The following is a 19480-nucleotide window of genomic DNA, read 5'->3' on the forward strand; positions in this document are numbered from 1 at the left end:
CGCGCCCGGTGTGTCCGCAGGAGCCGGAGGCGGCGGCTGCCCCGCGGGCGGCAATGACTTGCAGTGGTGCTTCTCGCAGGTCAAGGGGGCCATCGACGAGGACGTGGCGGAAGGTAAGGCCGCGCACCTGGCGCGGGGGCGGGCGCGGCTCCTTGGGGGCAGCCGCGTCCCCCGCCCCGGGGACCCCGTTCTGGCGGGGGCGCCGGGCCGGGGGCGCCGAGGGCACCGCTCGGAGCGCGGAGGTCCGGCCCCCGGACAGGGAGGCGGCCCCGAGGGGTTATGTAAGGAAGCCAAGGTCACAGAGCCTCGCGAGGACTCGGGTCTCCGGGGTGGCGTGTGGGTGCCTCCCGGCGCCGGGGGCTGCGGAGGTGCCTGCGGGAGCCGGGCACACGGGGTCGCGGCAGCGGCTGGGACGCGGCGCTGGGAGGGTCGGGAGGCCGCCGCTCGGGAGCCACCTGCGCGGGCACCACCTGGGCGAGCCGTGGTGCCTCGTTTTCTTCATCTTGGAAACCGGTCGGCTGGGCTGCCTGATCCTTACGGTCGTTCTGTAAGGTTCTAGCGTCGTGGGCTCGTCGCCGGTTCCTTTGCTCCGGCGATGTCCTAAAGTCCCCTGCGTTCTGCGTGGTTGTTTCCTGCATCGAACGAAGCCTGAGATGAGCCGGGGGGCACAGCGCTCGGGTGGCAGGTGGCGGGCGGCGGGCCGCGAGCGCTGCACGGCTCCCGCCCCCGCCCCCCACCACGCCGCCCGGGCTCTTCCAGTAGGGACGGCCGTTCTTTCCCGGACGTGATGTGTGGGGACTCGGAAACTGGACATCCCAGGTTTACAGGCTTCGTTTTAGGGGACGTCGTGAACCTTTCGTCTGGTGGCAAGGCCTTGTCTTTGCCTGAAATACACCCCGCCTTGCCCCAAGCCCCCGGTCGCGCGTGTGCTGGCGCGTGTGCTCACCTGTCCCGATCTTGGGCCCCTCCCACGACCCTCTGCTCCTTCTCCCCTCCCTGGTGGTGCGACACCGGGAGATGTGTGGCCCTGAGACTGACAGAGTCCAGACTGTTAGGCAAAACTGCACTCGAAGAAATTGGTGAAGATGCGTACGATTTGAGGATGGAAAGTTGGTGGTTTTATGGAAGTTAAATAACTCACCGGTTGTGCCTTTTATATTCATTTAAGATATATTTTTATTTTATTTGGGCCAAGTGGGTGACAGTTGAACTTAACATTTTTAGCAGGAGCAAAGCAAAACTTGTTTGTTTTGGGGGGGGAGCCTAATGCCTGTTTTAATTTCTGATTTTCCTTTTCTGAAAAAGTTCTGACAAACGGAATGAGTTTGTCAAATTCCGACTGAAATGGTGTCTTTTAAGTGTGATGTTACACTTTGAGAATGGTGCCCTTAAAAAACTTCGCAGAGGGGTGCCTGGGTGGCGCAGTCGGTTGAGCGTCCGACTTCAGCCAGGTCACGATCTCGCGGTCCGGTCCGTGAGGTCGAGCCCCGCGTCAGGCTCTGGGCTGATGGCTCGGAGCCTGGAGCCTGTTTCCGATTCTGCGTCTCCCTCTCTCTCTGCCCCTCCCCCGTTCATGCTCTGTCTCTCTCTGTCCCAAAAATAAATAAACGTTGAAAAAAAAAAATTAAAAAAAAAAAAAACTTCGCAGAGATAATTTTGCTGGTTGAACGGAATCGGGACTGTTTTGCAGTTTTAAATCCCTACATTAAAATTTGAACGTACCTGGAAGTTTTGCGTGGCACATTATCTTTTTCTGGTGAGATTTCTTTGTGGTAATCACTCAGGAATTTTTCAGTCCGCGTAGGTGTTGGGAGCTTTTTCCTGTGACCCACACAAGCTTTGACCGGGTAATCGGTCAGCGCGAACACTCTTAGAAGTGTCCTTTCTGTCGCAGAGCGGGGACGGTGTCTGTCGAATTGTATTCCTTGCGCACAGTCCGTGGTGTAGGAAACGGCATCGCTTCCAGCTAGTGGTTGTGCAGCGCGAAGAACCGAGCTTGTCGTGTCCGGACTCAACCAGCACAAAGAAGGTGCCGAGAGGTCACTGAGGATGGGTAATTGGCAGGAGGCCGTCGTGCGTGGAGACTTGGGTTCGAGAACTCCACGGCGGTAACCTTTATGCGTTGAGATTTGTGGCTCGCGCCGTTTGTCCTGGTCCGGGCTCTACCTGGAAGCGCCTCCGTGACCCTGCACTTGTCTTTGTTGGAGGTGGTTGAGGTGGATGGAGGCCAGGGCCTCGCCTCAGTTGCGTGAGAAGGTTCGGGGCTAAACACTCGAGTGAGTACAGGGGAGAGAGGCTTTCGCCTTCCGTTTCACTTTTTTTTTTTTTTTTTTAACGTTTTATTTATTTATGAGACAGAGAGAGACAGAGCATGAACGGGGCAGGGGCAGAGAGAGAGGGAGACACAGAATCGGACGCAGGCTCCAGGCCCCGAGCCATCAGCCCAGAGCCCAACGTGGGGCTCGAACTCGCGGACCGCGAGATCGTGACCTGAGCTGAAGTCGGACGCTTTAACCGACTGAGCCACCCAGGCTTTTTTTAAAGATTATCTTTAGGTAGTCTTCACACCCGCTGAGGGGCTTGAACTCCAAACCGCGAGATCAGGAGTAGCCTGCTGCGCCGAGTAAGCCAGCCGGGCGCCCGTCTTGGTTTTTCAAACTAGTCGTGTGCGGGACTGGAGTCACCACCCCTGAAGAAAGTATCGTACTGTGTAAAACGCAGCGGCTTTTTCTTTTCAAAGCGTGGGGTTCTGCTCACGCGCTCAGCTCCCGGGAGCAGGAGTAGAGCTGGGCTCGAAAGGAAATTGGCAGTTCTCCTGCTGGTGACAGGATGCGGGAGTGACAGTCACTGCTCCTTCCCCTGCAGCAAGCTGACGTCTTGCAGGGAAGCCGTCACCCCCTGTGGTGGAATTCGCGAACTTTAGGCCCAGATGAGCCGGAGTCCAAGAAGTAAAACCCAGGGTTTGCCAGAGGAAGGGAGAAGAGACGGATCGTTAGCTTGCGCCTGCAAAGCTTGATGCTCTAGGCAGTGGCTGCTGTGCGGAAGCTGTTGGGTGTTTGTCACGTTTCCGTGTGTGGTGTTTGGTCACCATGGCCCCGTCCCTGGGCCCTACAGCCCCTCTTGCACGACCTCACTGGACGGATGCCTTTGGCAGATGTCACGCGACATCACGGTCGTTGGCCGGCCCGTCTCCTCAAGCTCGAAGGCCGGCTGGCCCCACACACGCCCCTCGTGGAGGACCCGGTCTGCGGTGGCGACAGCTACCAGACATCGAACGCCGGTCACGCACGTTCCTGAGACTGCGCCGAGCTCCCTGGGGCCGCGAGTCCAGTCTCCACACTGCCCTTGTTCTTCCCGGTTTCGGATGCAGAAGCCAAGGCACGGGGAGGAGGGGGGCACCGACCTTGGTCAGCAGCCACCGCGACCGCAGCCAGGGTTTGAAGCCAGGCCGACTGGCTCCAGAGCCCGCGCACGCTGGGCTGCTTCGGTGACCATTAGTGGCGGTGCCGATGCAGTCCTCGCGTGGGATGTGGCTGCCAGCCTCCGGATTGCTCCTCCTAGAGCTCGGGGGAGAGCTCTGTGGCAGGAATTGTAGGGAATTGCTTCTGAAAGCAAATGAAAACGAGATGCCTTTAAAGGAAGCGCCTGTCAAAATGTCGGAAGCTTAGTAACCTTGGTTAGAAAACGGCCATTAAAGAATAGATGTCACAGAGATGGTACGCTGGTCAGTGACTGAAGCACCTGCGCACCCAGCCCACGATGTGGTCATTTTGCCTGCCAGGTCACCTCGACGGGATTGGAGCTGCCTTCTTGCAGGGAAGGTTTGGGTCTTGCTGCCTTTGCCTGTTGCTTTTCTAAACAGACGGGGGGAGGGCTGGAGGGGGGCTTTGTGATGAACTGTTATCTGGTGTTATGTGTAGCTTTTTTCATCATGGGTGATTTTACAGGTTTTCTTCACATTTATTTTTTGAGAGACAGCATGAGCAGGGGAAGGGGAGACACAGAATCCGAAACAGGCTCCAGGCTCCGAGCCGTCAGCACAGAGCCCGACGCGGGGCTCGAACTCACGGACCGTGAGATCATGACCTGAGCCGAAGTCGGGCGCTTAACTCACTGAGCCACCCAGTGCCCCTCACGTGTCTTGCCTTTTTACTTGATGATTTTGTTTTAATCCATGATCTGGTCTGTGGTCTTGAGTTGGATGTTAATCTTTTTCTGAAAAAATAATATTAAAAAATACTAAAAGGTTTATCTTTAACTCAAGTCTGGGTAGTTACATAAATCTTGTGGGTATTTGGGTGGTGTGGTAGGGCCTTTCTAAAGGTATTTATGTAGATATATTGTGAGAGAGAAAGAAACCTTTAAGTTGGGGAAGGGAAACAAAAATTAAGGGCACTAGGACATCAGTATAAGATGTTAGTGTGTTTTGTTGAATATAAGATACATCTGATTTCAAAGATGTTAACTTGTGGTAAACTGCTCCCTGGAATCAGTGAAATCCAGTATTTGTGAATGCACAACGTTTCAGTCATATTCATTATTTTTAGAGTATTGTGGGTTTTGTTTTTCCTATGTGCAGAAAATGAGCATTAAGTATATCTATGTCATTGAGAAAGGCCTTCAGGAAACATCTTCTGGGGGAAAGCCATCAAACAAGAAAATGATCTAGTAGCATTCTTGCTGTTTAATTTAGTAGAGAGCTTCATGGGGAGATTCTGCTATTAGGAAATCAGATATGGGTGGTTTTCTTAAAATTAAGGCATTTAATGTGTTTATGAGTACAGCTACATTGTAATGCTTCTTAAATCAGGCTGCATGTTCAGGAAGCTGGACTGATCTTAGTTATAATCAGCTGTAAGTATATTAAGATTTACAGTAATATGAAATCATATGCCTCGATTTTTTTATTCCTTGATTTTAAAAGTCTTGTTTTGATGAGTTCTGGGTTTAGTTCACGTCTGCCATTTGTCAGGTGTGAAGGCACTTTCTGAACCTCAGCTCCCTTATCTAGAAATTACCAGAGAAGGTTTTTGTCAAAGTCAAACGGTGTGCAGTGCTTTTGTTGCCTGTAAAGTGTTGCTTGAATGTTAAGTACGACTGTTAATTAACTCTCATTTATTTTAAGGTCTTTGGGTTGGTTGTAACTAAATTTAGACATAAAATAATAGCAGTTTCTTGTTTTTTCCTGACCTCTCCCCCATCTGTTCATCCACCCTGGATCCCTTCGGTTGGGTCTAACCTGGGTTTTTCCATTATTATTCAGTCCTCCTTTCTTGATCGTATTTTTTTTTTAAGTTTATTTATTTATTTTGAGAGAGAGAGCACAGGCAGGGGAGGGGCAGAGAGAGGGGGATATAGGATCTGAAGCAGTCTCTGTGCTGACAGCAGAGAGCCTGACGTGGGGCTCGAAGTCACGAACCGCAAGATCATGATCTGAGACGAAGTCAGATGCTTAACCGACTGAGCCACCCAGGCATATTTCTTGTTTATATTCTGTGTCCCTTGCTGAGGTTTCTTGCCCAACTTAGGATATGCTTTCTGTTTCCTGTCTACCTTCACACCCTACCAATCCTTATCACATTCCACTTTCTTTATGAATCACAGCTCAACCACTTTTTTTTTTTTGTAGAACTTATTTTTTATTTACTGAGAGAGAACGAGCATGAGCAGAGGAGGGGCAGAGAGAGAGGGAGAGAGAGAATCCCAAGTTGGCTCTGCACTGTCAGTGCAGACCCCAACATGGGGCTCGAACTCAAACTGCGAGAACATGACCTGAGCTGAAATCAAGAGTCAGACGCTTAAGTGACTGAGCCGTCCAGGTGCCCACCTGCTCAGCCACCCTAACACCTGGTATTCTGTCTTAGGATGTGACCTTTCTTTTTACTTAGCATATAGTGGTGTTTGGCATTTAGCAGTGTCCTCTTGTTCTCCGGTTTTATCATGTGTTGGGCTTGTCTCTCCAACCTGTGACTCGGTATGGAAAGGCATTGGTACAAATCCCTTTTCAGCCCTCCTACTAGCTTTGTGTTAACTTGACTGGTTACTTACCTTCTTTCTGGCTTTTCATCTGTAAAGCAGAGGTAGTATACCCTGTGGCCATTACAATTTGTTAGGAAGATTCCACATAAATGCAGGGAAAGCTCTGGCAAACAAGCACACGGTAACTGATAACTGTGGAAACGTTCTCTTACGAGACACTCCTGCAAAGGAGAGTAAGTTGCTCCATATTGCCCCAGGGAGCCCATGTAAGAAGGGGAAGGGTGTTGGAGGGATGGCTTTGGGCTGTCTTCATCTGACACTTGACCAGTGCCCCGGAGGGCTGCTTCTGCTGCTGGATATTGGAGTAGAGAAACCCACTTCCTACCTCGAGAAGCCCTGTGTTGAGACAGACTAGCCCTCACACCATCCCGAGAGCAGAGCCGGGACGGGGATGGGGACGTGCCGGAAGTGCCCAGTGGTCCTTGGGTGGGGAGTGACGGGGAAGAAGTTGGGGGGGGGGGCGGGAAGGCGGTGGAGAGGAGATTGGAGAGAGCCTGGTGCATTCTGGGAAACCTGAGTGCTTGTCCAGGGGCAGAATGGGAGGGCCAAAGAGTGCTGGATAGCAGCCTCAAGCACCGTGTTGAGAACTTGGAATTGTATTTTGAAGTGATCGTGATCACAAGCCTTTAAGACTGTAAGCTGAAGAGTGACATCAGCTTTACCTTTTTTAGGAAGGTCACTCTGGCCTTGGGAGAATGGTTGGTGATGGGGTAAGAACAGAAGCCAGTAGGAAGTTGCTGCGATAATAAAGGCTGGAAACGCGGGCTTACTCTAAATCAGAGGTCTGCAAATTTGTTTTTTGTAAAGGGCCAAAAAGTAAATATTTTGGACTTTGCAGGCCCGTCTGCTCCTGCTGCAACCACTGAGCCCAGTCTGTCTGCCCGTGTAGCTGGAAAGTAACTGCAGACCCCACAGAACAAGGGGGTAAGGCGGTGGGCCAACATCTCTGTTAAAGCAGCGGAGGCTGGACTTCGTGTGAACCTCAGGTTGTAGTTTGTCAGCCTGTGTGCTAACATCAGTGGTCCTCAGTCTTTGGTCCCAGGGAGATCAGAGAGCTTTTCTTTGTGTGGGTTTATGTGTCAGTACTTACCAAATTTGAATTAAAACAGAAGAACTTAAAATACTTATTTCACTTTGAAATGATAATGATCTATTACACGTGAGCATAACATTTTTAATGAAAAACAACTTTCTTAAAAGAAACAAGATTTAGTGAGAAGAGTGGCATCTAAGTATAGGGGTTAAAACAGGACTGCTGGATTTTCAGATTCTCTGCTTCTGTGTTCAATCTGTTGAAATTGTTTTGTGGAAATACAGGAAGAAAATTTGGCCTCACACTTGTAATTAGAAAAGGAAAGAATGACTTAACAGCCTTTCCATGTAATTGTGGATATTCTCTAATACTGTGGCAGAACTGGACACGTGATGATTTCTTCAAGTTCAGTTGTGCTTTGGAACCTGAAACCGTATCATTGGACTTGTATTTCCTATTACATTAAAATCCCTTACTCCTACCTTGTACTTTGAATGGCTCTCTCACTCCGTGTGTGATTTGGTAACATCATGTCTTGGTCGTTTGGACCAGTTATACCAAATACTGGTACACTGGGTTATTCAGACCTTCAAAATGTCAATACATTTCATTATAAAAGATCAAAGAAAATCGCATTTGTTAATGTCACAAGTGATCTCCTTAGAAAAGTCTTGAAGTGGGAAGCTGTCACAGTAATAGTAATAGGTATGTCTTCCAAAATTCAAATTCCCTCTTGAAAATGTGAATATTAACATTGGCAGCAAATGCTGTCGGTTGTTCTCTGTGAAATGAGAGGCTCCCTCTGTTCATTTTCAGGAGACTTTTCTGAAAAACCATAGTTGGTGAGTTGTTCTTTCAGATAAAAATGGCGTTCCGTCAAATAAGTGCCTAGTTCGGCCTGCAACACAGTCAACCATGCATGTGCTTCTTGAGACGGTCACTGTGCTTGGAGATGCAGCAGACGTGATTTTTGCGTAGTGCCCACTTCACCACAGAGAATAGCGAAAGGACTCCTACCAGAGGGTTGGGTTTGGGCAAAATTAATTTGATCAAGGTTGTTCCCAACCTAGTGGGACTAACTTGCTGGCTCTCACGTGCGTGTGTGAGCCGAGCGGCTCTCTCCGTACAGCGTGGCACCGCAGCCGTGATGCACATGGAGGCACCGACAGTTTCAGTCACCGTGGCTTTGGTTCATCCACGCAGATGTCGGCATGCTGTTACGAAAACAGCTCTGTGCTCGGGGACCCCTGGGATCCGCAGACCACACCTTGAGAACTGCTGCTTTGAAGCAAGGTGTTGCAGCAGGAATGGCGGGGCACGTGTCGAGAACCGCCCTTGCTCATCTTCACTGGATTTTATTGTTTCTGTCTCAAAATGCAAAAGCAGAACGTTCATTTTTTAAAGAAAATCAAATGATACGGATGTGTAAAAAGTGAAGTTTCCTCCTACTCTGCACCGCTGTCCAGGAATCCTCCCCAGAGGTAACTACCCTTAACAGTGTGTGTGTTTTTAGACCATTTCCAATGCCTTTATCTATTATTTTCTACTTTAAAACTTAGTTTACGTATAGGCAGTTTTTCGTTTTGTACAAAATGCAGATCCTGTCATAACTACTGTTTTGCAGTTTTTTGGCTGTCACTAGTGTGCAGTTTAAGGTCTTACGCTGACCCAGCTCGTGCTGAGCCGTGTATGTGCTTGAGCTCATTTGACCCTTGCAGCAGCCCCTTGAGATCTAAGTGCTACTGTTGCCTTTGTTTTATAAATGAGAAAATTGACTCTCAGGGAAGTCGGTTCCCTTTGCCCCAGGTCCCAGAGCTAGTGGGTGCTAGAGTCAGGATTCCAGTCCAGGTGTTCTGAGCGCAGAGCCCATACTCAGTATTTTTAACCATGCCGCCTCGCTGTATAGCTCTGTTTGGTCCCTTCTGATGACTGCACGCCATTTCGTCACACAGATTCTCTTGTTTATTGAACTAATCTCATTGGTGGTCTCCGTGTTCGCTGTTTAGTACTAAAGATGCAACAGCACATTGTCTGGGCCCCCACCTGCCTGGGCGAGCATTTCCGTGGCTGGATTCCTAGGAACGGGCACACTGGGGAAGGCTCCTTGTTTACGTTTTGAGGCCGCCAAAGCACTCTCCGAAAGATGCCATCTTATACCTCCCCCCAAACTTCTCCTTCCTCCTTTCATGCTGAGAACATCAGTCTTTTTAATGTCAGCTATTTTTTAAAAAATGGGTTTTAGAGAGTGTGCATATGCATATGTGAGAGGGAGACAGAGAAAGAGAAGCTCAGGCAGGCTCCGTGCCCGGTGCGAGCCCGAAGCTCGACCCAACCCCATAACCATGACATCGTGACCTGAGCCAAAATCAAGAGTCGGATACTGAACCAAATGAGCCACCCAGGCGTCCCTGATGTTAGCTATTTTAATGGCAAATCTAATTTGCATCTCCTTACCAGTTATGCAATTAAGATTTTTCTTTAAATGTTTTATTTTTGAGAACATGAGTTGGTGGGGGGGTGGGGAGCAGAAGATCCAGAGAGGGCTCTGAGCTGACAATAGCGAGACTAGAACTTACGAACTGTGAGATGACCTGAGCCAAAGCCACCCAGGCAGTTGAGATTTAGGTTGGGTTTAGGGTTAGGGTTGCAGTTGAGATTTTTTTTACTGGTGATTTCTGTTTCTCCTGTGAGTCATTAGATCACATCATTCATCCATGTTTTACTGAGGTCTTTGAAAACCAATTTTTTTAAGTTTTTTTTTTTAAGGTTTATTTTTGAGAGAGACAGAGCATGAGCCAGGCAGGGGCAGAGAGGGAGGGAGACACAGAATCAGAAGCAGGTTCCAGGCTCTGAGCTGTCAGCACACAGCCCGACCCGGGGCTCGAACTCATGGACTGTGAGATCATAACCTGAGCCGAAGTCAGACGCCCAACTGACTGAGCCACCCAGGCTCCATGAAAATCAATTTTTAAAAGCTCTTTATACACTATGAATATGAATCTCTAAATATTTATTGTAAACATTGATTTTTTTTAATGTTTAAAATTTTGTTTATCCATTTTGAGAGAGAAAGTGCAAGCGGGAGGAGCAGAGAGAGAGGGGGAGAGAGAATCTCAAGCAGGCTCCATGCTGTCAGTGCAGAGCCAGACACAGGGCTCATACCCATGAGCCGCGAGACGATCTGAGCTGAAACTAAGAGCTGGGTGCTTAACCAGTCAAGCCACCCAGATGCCCCAAACCTTGAATTTTAATTCTTCTGTCCCCCCAGTTCGTATACGTTCTACCTCGAGTTCATTTAAGGATGCTGAACATGTGTCTTTTACAAGGGGGATTTTTTTTTGCTGTTGGAAATTAAGGAAAGTCAGACCCGTGTGTGGGTCAGTCTCGGTTTAGGAGAGGAATGGTAAGTGGGACAGGAAGAGTGGCTCATAAATTGAACTTGAATAGAAGCTGGAGTCCAGAGCCCAGAGGCAGGGACAACCTTGAAAACAGAAATCCCGGTAAGGTTTTTGGACTTGCTCAGAGCGTGGGACAGAGTTTAGTCTATTGCATCTACACCTTCGTCGATCAGAAATACCACAACTAGGGGCGCCCGGGTGGCTCAGTCCGTTAAGCATCCAGCTCTTGATTTCTGCTTCAATCATAACCTCACGGTCCGCGGGATCAGGCCCAGCGTCCGGCTCTTCCTGGGTGTGGAGGTGCCTGAGATTCTCTTTCTCTCTGCCCCTCCCCTGTGCTCTCTCAAAATAAACATTTAAGAAATAAATAAAAGGAGTAAGGAAAAGAAAGTAGTGATGAGGTTTTACTTTTGCTTTACATTTCTAGAAAGATTATCCCCACGCTCATACTTTGGAGGGCAGTGTGGCACGTACATCTGTTAAACTTAAAGCTGGGTTGCGACCCCCATGATTCTACTTGCGGGAGTCCCACAGGAGCGTGCCAGCACTGCAGGACCAGGTGTTTATAGAATTGTGCATCGCAGCGGTCAAACATCCGGAAAAACTGAAATGCCCCAAGTAGTGAAGGGATTAAAAGCATTCTGGTACACCCATATTGTGGATTAAAGGGGTCTGTGCCCGTTGGAAAGCGGTCTGCGACCCAGGAGATTAAAAACAGCCACCGGCAGAACAGCGCTCCCCTATTAAAACGGAGCGTGCACCGTTCAGAGTGGGTGCCTGCGGAGAGTGTGGGTTTGGATCGGCACTGAAGAAGGATGTCTGCTTTTATGCTGGACGCTTCTGTACGGTTGTGTTTCGCACCAAGGAAGGATGCCTTGTGTTTTGTAACGATAGAACAGGAAAAGACTAGCTTTCTACGAACTGAACACAGGAGAGTTTCCCTTGCTGCTGCTTGTGATCGGGGCCGCCTCTGGCTGTTTGCAAACTCCCTACACATTGTTGCTAGCTTTTCATTTTCTCCCAGTATCTCCAACGACAAAACATAGCCATAAAAGTATACCCGTTAAAAAGCAGGAGTTTCCTTAATTAGATTTAAAACAAAGCAAAATGATAACTCAGCGAATAATCATTGAAAGGGGGGGCTTCAGTGCCTTATGTGCATCAGTGCATTTATAATCATACCTAACTTCATAAATTGTCAGGGGCTACATCCGGCTTTGTTTCTGTGGGGTAACTATGTACCTGCACGTTCTAAAGAAGTGTCACGATGTCATGATTTTTTTGGCACACCTTTCGTACAGGAGAAATATTTTAATTCTTCAGACTAAACTGTTTGCCACCTCACATTTTGATAAACTTTACGTGGCTTTTAAACAAGATAATAATCTAGTTGTATGTTATTACCATGATACATTAATAATACTCATGTTTTCAATACTTGATCTTATTTGTTCCAGATTTTTTTAAGAAGTAAAAGTTACAGTTCAAGTTGAAGTTCTTTTTTGTAACTCTCAGTTCCATTTCTTTTTTTTTTTTTATTTTTTTTTTAATGTTTATTTTTGACAGAGAGAGAGGGAGACTGAGCATGAGTGGGGGAGGAGCCGTGAGAGAGAGGGAGGCACAGAATCCGATGCAGGCTCCAGGCTCTGAACTGTCAGTGCAGAATCCGACACGGGGCTCGAACTCACGAACCGCGAGATCGTGATCTGAGCCGAAGTCGGATGCTCAGCCGACTGAGCCACCCAGGCGCCCCTCTCAGTTCCATTTCTAACCCCTCCTCTCTGCTGCCTGGTGAACCAGGGAGACCCCAGCCCAGCCTGTCCCAGAGGGGTTGCCAAAGGTTCTCGGTCTTGTCCCGGAAGGAAGGAATTCAAGGACAGACTGAGCAGACGACACCAGCGGGAAAGTCGATGATGAAAAGGGGTGCACTGTCCCCGTGACAGGCAGCAGCTCCAGGGAGAGACGGGGGGCTCTGTGCCTTGGGGCTTGGGCTTCTAACTTTTATGCACAGTTGTTAACCAGGGGGAGAAATATTCATCACTGGGGGCTGTGGTTCCTTGGACACAGGTCCATGCCTTTTCCTCCTTGTTTGGTCAGGGGTCCGGTCATGGCACCCACCGTCTTGGGCCTGTCTGATTTGGTCCAGCTTCTTGTGGAACCTTCCAGGACAGGCCTCCCACCTTCCCGTTGCTGGCCTCCAGGTACCCTGTTAGAACCTAACTAACTGCCTAGTCTCCTGCCCTCACCAGCGGCAGCTTCTGCCGCGACACGACGTATAGACTGTCCCTGCTCGCCTTCTTCAACTTCTCTTCAGGCAGATGAATGTGTCCGCTTTGCCCCAACTGCCGCTGCTGTCTCTCTGCCTCTCACACCTTAATGATCTCAGGGAGTGTTTAGAAGTCACATCTCTTGGTTTTGACTTCATGGTACCAATGGTACCAAAGGTCTGTCCCTTGCTGAAGTCATCGGAAAAGTCAGATAGTCTTGATAGTCGTAGTTACCAGAAACGTTCTTACTCTGCTTTGCCAGAGCCCCGGTTAAGTTCAGGGATGTAATCAATTTCAATAAGCAATTCAAGAGAACCAGAACATTCCCTTTCCCATCCTGTTCACTTCATGCTCACTGAGGAACCGTGGAGCTCGGTAGAATTGTGTGCTCTTTAACGTTTTTTTTTTTTTTTATGGGACAGACAGAGACAGAGCATGAACGGGGGAGGGGCAGAGAGAGAGGGAGACACAGAATCAGAAACAGGCTCCAGGCTCCGAGCCATCAGCCCAGAGCCCGACGCGGGGCTCGAACTCACGGACCGTGAGATCGTGACCTGGCTGAAGTCGGAGGCTTAACCGACTGCGCCACCCAGGCGCCCCGAATTGTGTCTCTTTAAAGTGCCGTTGGGGGAAGGTGTGTGCATAGGTAAAATAGCAGTCCTATAAATTGTTGCTTTCGGAATCCACCCACAGTTACCTTTGGGTTGCTGGCCATGAGGGCCGGCTGGAGAGGGTTCACACCACCGCCTGGAGAACTGCCTCTGAGTCGGGGTGGGGGGGGGGGTCTTTTCATTTCATTTGATCCTACAGAAAAATACAGAACATTTGGGCTAATGTGGATTTGGGCTTTTTTGTTTTTGAGGTCTAGGCATTTTTTTTTTTTTAATTGAAATCTGTATTAGATTCCTGTGTTCTGTCCTGTTGATGTTTCTTTAATCCCATCACCTGTTTGACCCGTCCCTCCCTGCACCACCTCCCCTCTGGTAATCGTGAGTTCTCTATAGTTAAGAATCTGTTTCTTGGTTTGCCTCTCTCTATTTCTGGTTCTTAAACTCTGTCTGAGTGAGATTATATGATACTTGTCTTTCTGACTGACTTCACCTAGCATTATACTCTCTAGCTCTATGCAGGTTGTTGCACATGGCAAGATTTCATTTTTTTTATGCTGAATAATATTCCCTTGTGTACATACACCACATTATCCATTCATCTGTTGGTGGGTGCTTGGGCTGCTGCAATAAACGTAGGGGTGCATATATCCCTTTGAATTAGTGTGGGGTTTTTTGTTTTGTTTTGTTTTGTTTTTGCATTTTGGGTTTAAATATCCAGTGATGTGATTGCTGGATTGTAGGGTATTTCTATTTAAAAAAAAAATTTTTTTTTAAGTTTATTTATTTTGAGAGAGGGCAAGCAGGGGAGGGGCAAAGAGAGAGGGAGAAAGAGAATCCCAAGCAAGCTCCATGCTGTCAGCACAGAGCCCCACGCAGGGCTCAATCCCACAAATTGTGAGATCATGACCTGGGCTGAAACCAAGAGTACGATGCTCAATGGACTGAGCCACCCAGATGCCCCCCCCCCTTTTATAATGTTCCCCATGTTTTAACTGGATTGTTTGTTTTTTGGGGTGTTGAGTTGTATAAGTTCTCTATTTTGGGTGCAAACCCCTTATCAGATACATCGTCTGTAATTTTTTGAGTCTATTTTGAGAGACAGAGATAGCATGCACACACGTATGATGAGGGCAGAGACTGGGAATCCCAAGCAGGCTCTGCACAGGGCTCCTGGGTGGCTCAGACTCTTGCTTTTGGCTCAGGCCACGATCTCACAGTTCATGAGATTGAGCCCCAAAACGCTTATTCTGATGTAATCCCAGTGGGTTTTTTTTTTTCCTTTGTTTTCCCTTGCCTCAGGAGACCCATCTAGACAAATACCACTACTGATCATGTCACAGACATTATTGCCTGTGCTGTCCTCTAGGATTTTAATGGTTTCAGTTTTTCACATTCAGGCCTTTAATCCATTTTGACTTTATTTTTGTACGGTGTAAGAAAGTGGTCCACTTTCGTTCTTTGCCACATAGCTGCCCGTTTTCCCAACACCATTTGTTGAAGAGACTGTCTCTTTCCCACTGCGTATTCATTCCTCCTCTGTCGAGGATTAACTGACCATATAATTGTGGGCTTGTGTCTGGGTTTTCTGTTCTGTTCCATTGATCTATGTGTCTGTTTTTATGACAGTACCATACTGTTTCGATTACTGCCTCTTTGTAATTTAACTTGAAGTCTGGGATTGTGATCCCTCCAGTTTTGTCTTTCAAGGTCGCTTTGGCCATATTCAGGGTCTTCTGTGGTACACATTTTAGGGCTGTTTGTTCTAGCTCTGAAAAATGCTGTTGGTATTTTGGTAGGAATTGCATTGAACGTGTAGATTGCTTTGGGTAGCGTAGACATTTTATCACTGTTTGATTTTCCAACCCATGAGCATGGAATGTCTTTCCATTTCTTTGTGCTGTCTTTGATTTCTTTCATCAGTGTTTTACAGTTTTCAGAGTACAGTCTTTCACCTTATTAGATTTATTCCTAGGTATCTTACTGTTTTTGATGCAATTGTAAATGGGATTGTTTTCTTAATTTCTCTTTCTGCTGCTTCATTATTAGTGTGTACGGGGCTGCAACAGATTCTGTACCTTGACTTTTGTAGCCTGTTGTAGCTTATTGGTGGATTCCATTTATCAGTTGTAGTTTTTTGGTGGATTCTTTAGGGTTTTCTATATATAGTGTTATCCTGTCATCTGCAAATAGTGACAGTTTTACTTCATTCTTAACTAGTTTGGATGCCTTTTGTTTCTTTATGTTGTCCGATTGCTGTGCCTAGGACTTCAGTAAGTACCCTGTTGACTAAAAGTGGTGAGAGAGGACATTCTTGAGAGAGCTGGATTTTTTTCTTCATTGTGGTAAGCTATACATAGTTGAATATTGATCGTTTTTACCGTTTGTAAGCATACAGTTCCGTGGCATCGATTACGTCCACAGTGTGGTGTGACCATCACTGCCATCTATACCCAAAACTTTTTAATTGTCCCAAAGAAAAACTGTGTCCATATTAAATAACAGTTCCCCCCTTTCTCCTTCCCCCAGCCCCCAATAATCTCTACTCTGCTTTCTGTTTCTGTGAAAATTCATATGCCTGTTGTAGGGACCCCATGTGAGTGGAATTATACAACACTTGTTCGTCTGTATCTGGTTTATTTCACTATGCATAATGTTTTTAATTTGTTAAGGTCTATCTGCCTTGTAGCACTTATCAGGATTTTTTTTTAAGTCTTTATTTTTTTTAGAGTAGTTTTAGGGTCACTGTAACATTAAGGGGAAGCCACAAAGATTTTCCATATAACCCCCTGCTCTCCCCGTCCCCCACACGCTCCCCCACTATCAACACCCCCCACCAGATGGTGCATTTGTTACAATGAAAGAACGAGAACACTGACACGTTATTGCCCCAAGTCCCATTATCAACCTGCTCTGCGTTACAGTTCTGTCTTGGTGTCACACGTTCCGTGGGTTTGGGCAAATATATAATGGTACACGTCCATCGTTATGGTATCACACAGTCATTTCTCAGCCCAACAAATCTGTGTTCTGCCTGCTTATCTCTGCTCACCCCTGGCAACCACTGATCTTTTGACTGTCTCCATGGTTTTACCTTTTCCAGGATCTCGTATACTTAGGATCCCATAGTGTGCAGCCTTTTCATGCTGGCTCCTTGCACTTCATTACATGTATTTAAGGTACTTTAATGCCTTTCGGGACTGGATGGTTCATTTCATTTTAGGACTGAACAATATTCCATGGTCTGCATGGACCAGTTTATCCATTCAACGACTAAAGAACTTCTTGGTTGTTTCCATGTGTTAAGAATGATGAATAAAGTTGCTGTAAACATTTATGTGCAGGTTTTTGTGTGGACGTAAGTTCTCACCTCCTTTGGGTAAGTACCACAGAGCACAACTGCTGAATCGTATGGGAAGAGAATGTTGGGTTTTCTAAGAAATGACCAGACTTTCACGCAAAGCGCCTGCACCATTGTGCGTCCCCACGGCTGCAAAGGAGACTTCCTGTGACTCGCCATCCTCGCCAGCATCTGGTGTGGTCCGCGATTTCCACTTTTGCCCCTCTAATAGGTGTGTATGTAGCGGGGTCCTGTTGTCATTTGCCTTTCCCTGAGGAGGTGATGGGGAGCATCTTTTCCGGTGCTTCTTTGCCGTCTGAAGATCTTGTGTTAGGGTTTTTGCCCATTTTGTGATTGGGTTTTCTTATTGTCGGTTTGAAGAGTTCCTGTATTTTGGGTAGCAGTCCTTTATCCGCTGTGTCTTTTGCCAATATTTTCTACCGGTACATGGCTGGTCTTCTCATTCTCTTGAATATATCAGAATTTTATTCCATTAAAAAAAATTTTTTTTAATGTTTATTTTTGACAGAGAGAGAGACAGAGCATGAGTGGGGGAGGGGCCAAAAGAGAGGGAGACCCAGAATCCAAAGCAGGCTCCAGGCTCTGAGCTGTCAGCACAGAGCCTAACGCGGGGCTCGAACTCACAGACTGTGAGACCATGACTGAGCCGAAGTTAGACACTCAACCAAGCGGCTGAGCCACCCAGGTGCCCCAAATTTTATTCCATTTTATGGTAGAATTAAATGTGGATTTTTTGAAGTAGGAAATCATATATTTCTAATCTATCGTTTTAATGATTGAATGCACTCTTAAAATGTTTATTCTCAAAGAATAAATACATTCCTGAAAAGCTACTTAGAAATTGAATTTATATGCACTGAACGAACTTACTGGTCAAAAATAACTTACACGTTTTCTAAAATCACAAACTGGGGATGAGTAATTATTGTTTGCTTATTTAAAGTTTGATAGAACTTTGACTTGTGGGGCTCCTGGGTGGCTCAGTCAGTTAAGCATCCGACTCTTGATTTTGGCTCAGGTCACGACCTCAGGGTTCATGGGGTCACCCTGTGTCGGGCTCAGTGCTGACGGTGCAGAGCCTGCTTGGGATTCTCTCTGCCCTTCCCCCACATGCACATGCTCTCTTGCTCGCTCTCTCTCTCTCTCTCTCAAAATAAATAAGCTTGAAAAAAAAAAAACAACTTTGACTTGTTTTATCAGTTACCTGGTAAACTCACTTATTTGATAATCTTGCCTATTTGGGGATTTCTCTGAGAAACACCTGTGAGTTTTTTCACATGTCTTTAAGTCTAACTGAACTGTTTATTTGGTATAAGGAACAGTCTCAGGGCTGTGTGTGTTCCTAACAGATAGTAATAAAAAATCACATATAAGAGGGTGCCTGGCTGCCTCTGTTGGTAGAGCACGTGACTCTTGATCTCAGGGTTGTGAGTTCAAGCCCCACGTGGGGCATAGAGCTTACTTTACGGGGGGAGAAAAGATGGCATATAAGGAGAGAAATGATAGCAGCCTGTTTTTCTAACACGACAGACTAGATTAGGTCATTTCCCAAATTTAGAGAGAGAGTCTTCCCCTTTTGGGACCAATTTCTCAGATGAGTGGCCCCTTTTACATAGACGACGAAAATGCTCGTCACTGTCCTCTTGCCAGTGTGAGTGTGAAACACCAAGGACCGGTTGTGCGGTCGCCTGTCTGGGTGTGCAGCAGGAGGGCAGTTTGGCTGATGCATAGCGAGTGACCAGGGTTAGCAGGTGAACTCTCAGCTCCTCCTTTTGCTTCTCGGTGCATCCATTCTGCAGGTGTGCACCCATGCTTCAGATGCGCTGTGAGTAGAAGCACTGCTCTGCGACCCACGTGGTCCTGAGACATAGCAAGGAAGTTGTCAAAGTGCTTCCCTGGGCAATGGAACCTTGGGCTGTGGTGTGAAGGACAGATAGATGACAGGGTTGGGGGGGTGGGAGGAGCTGTCCTGGCAGAGTAGAGAGCCTGGAGGAGGGCTTGAAACAGCAAGAATTATAACCAGTTTGAGAAACTAAGGCCTCGGTCATCAGACCATAGAAGGCAAAGGGGAGAACAGAACGAGGATTGTGATCTTTATCGTAAGGGCAGTGAGAATCATCGTAAGGGCAAGATGTTCAGTTGGAGAGTGCGTAGCTTTAATTTTCTTCTAAACAGTCTAGTACGTGCTTTGATGATTGTGCCAGGGTGCTGGTACTGGTCTTGGCTCAGACTTCTGCTGTGGCAGAACTTAATTACCAGCACTTAATTACTCAGAGTCACTAGGTAGGCGATACAGCATAGAGCGTCCCTGGAAATTGTTCAGGTGACTTAACATGTCTGCAGAAAAGGGTAATTTATGCTGTCAGATAGCCTTTGGGATAAAAACGTGTCATTTTTTAGGATGGGGTGGAGGAGGTAGCATGGAATACTCCGTATGAGTCAGATTCTCCTTGAAGAGTTTGGTTAAATCTCTGCTGGGCTTTAACGACAGAAGTGAAACATGGTTTCCTAAGTCTTGAAGTCTACCGGAATTGATCTGACAAGACTTTTAATTGGGGAATGATGTGCACACACTGAATTTCCTGATCTCCTGCTGCCTTCACCTAACGTACATGCTTGTGAGAAGTAGCCAAAAAGAAACAGAGGCTCCTTCAGTTTAAATGAAATGGGATTAGGGGCGCCTGGGTGGCTCAGTCAGTTGAGTGTCCAGCTTCAGCTCAGGTCATGATCTCACGGTCTGTGAGTTCGAGCCCCGCGTCAGGCTCTGTGCTGAC

At 47.4% G+C, this 19480-nt stretch overlaps 1 protein-coding gene across 1 annotated transcript in view; it reads left to right on the plus strand.

The window, feature by feature from the left end:
* Nucleotides 1–2030: 2030 nt before the first annotated feature.
* The window catches only part of PPP2R2D (protein phosphatase 2 regulatory subunit Bdelta), a 48658-nt gene continuing 31208 nt past the window's right edge, over nt 2031–19480 (plus strand). Inside the window, exon 1 of the mRNA XM_040486809.1 lies at nt 2031–2053. Coding sequence (XP_040342743.1) covers nt 2050–2053 — 4 coding nt within the window. The 5' untranslated portion in view covers nt 2031–2049. The remainder of the gene's footprint in view (nt 2054–19480) is intronic.

This window comes from Herpailurus yagouaroundi, unplaced genomic scaffold (assembly GCF_014898765.1).
Source record: "Herpailurus yagouaroundi ecotype Mexico unplaced genomic scaffold, PumYag 163, whole genome shotgun sequence".
Taxonomy (NCBI): domain Eukaryota; kingdom Metazoa; phylum Chordata; class Mammalia; order Carnivora; family Felidae; genus Herpailurus; species Herpailurus yagouaroundi.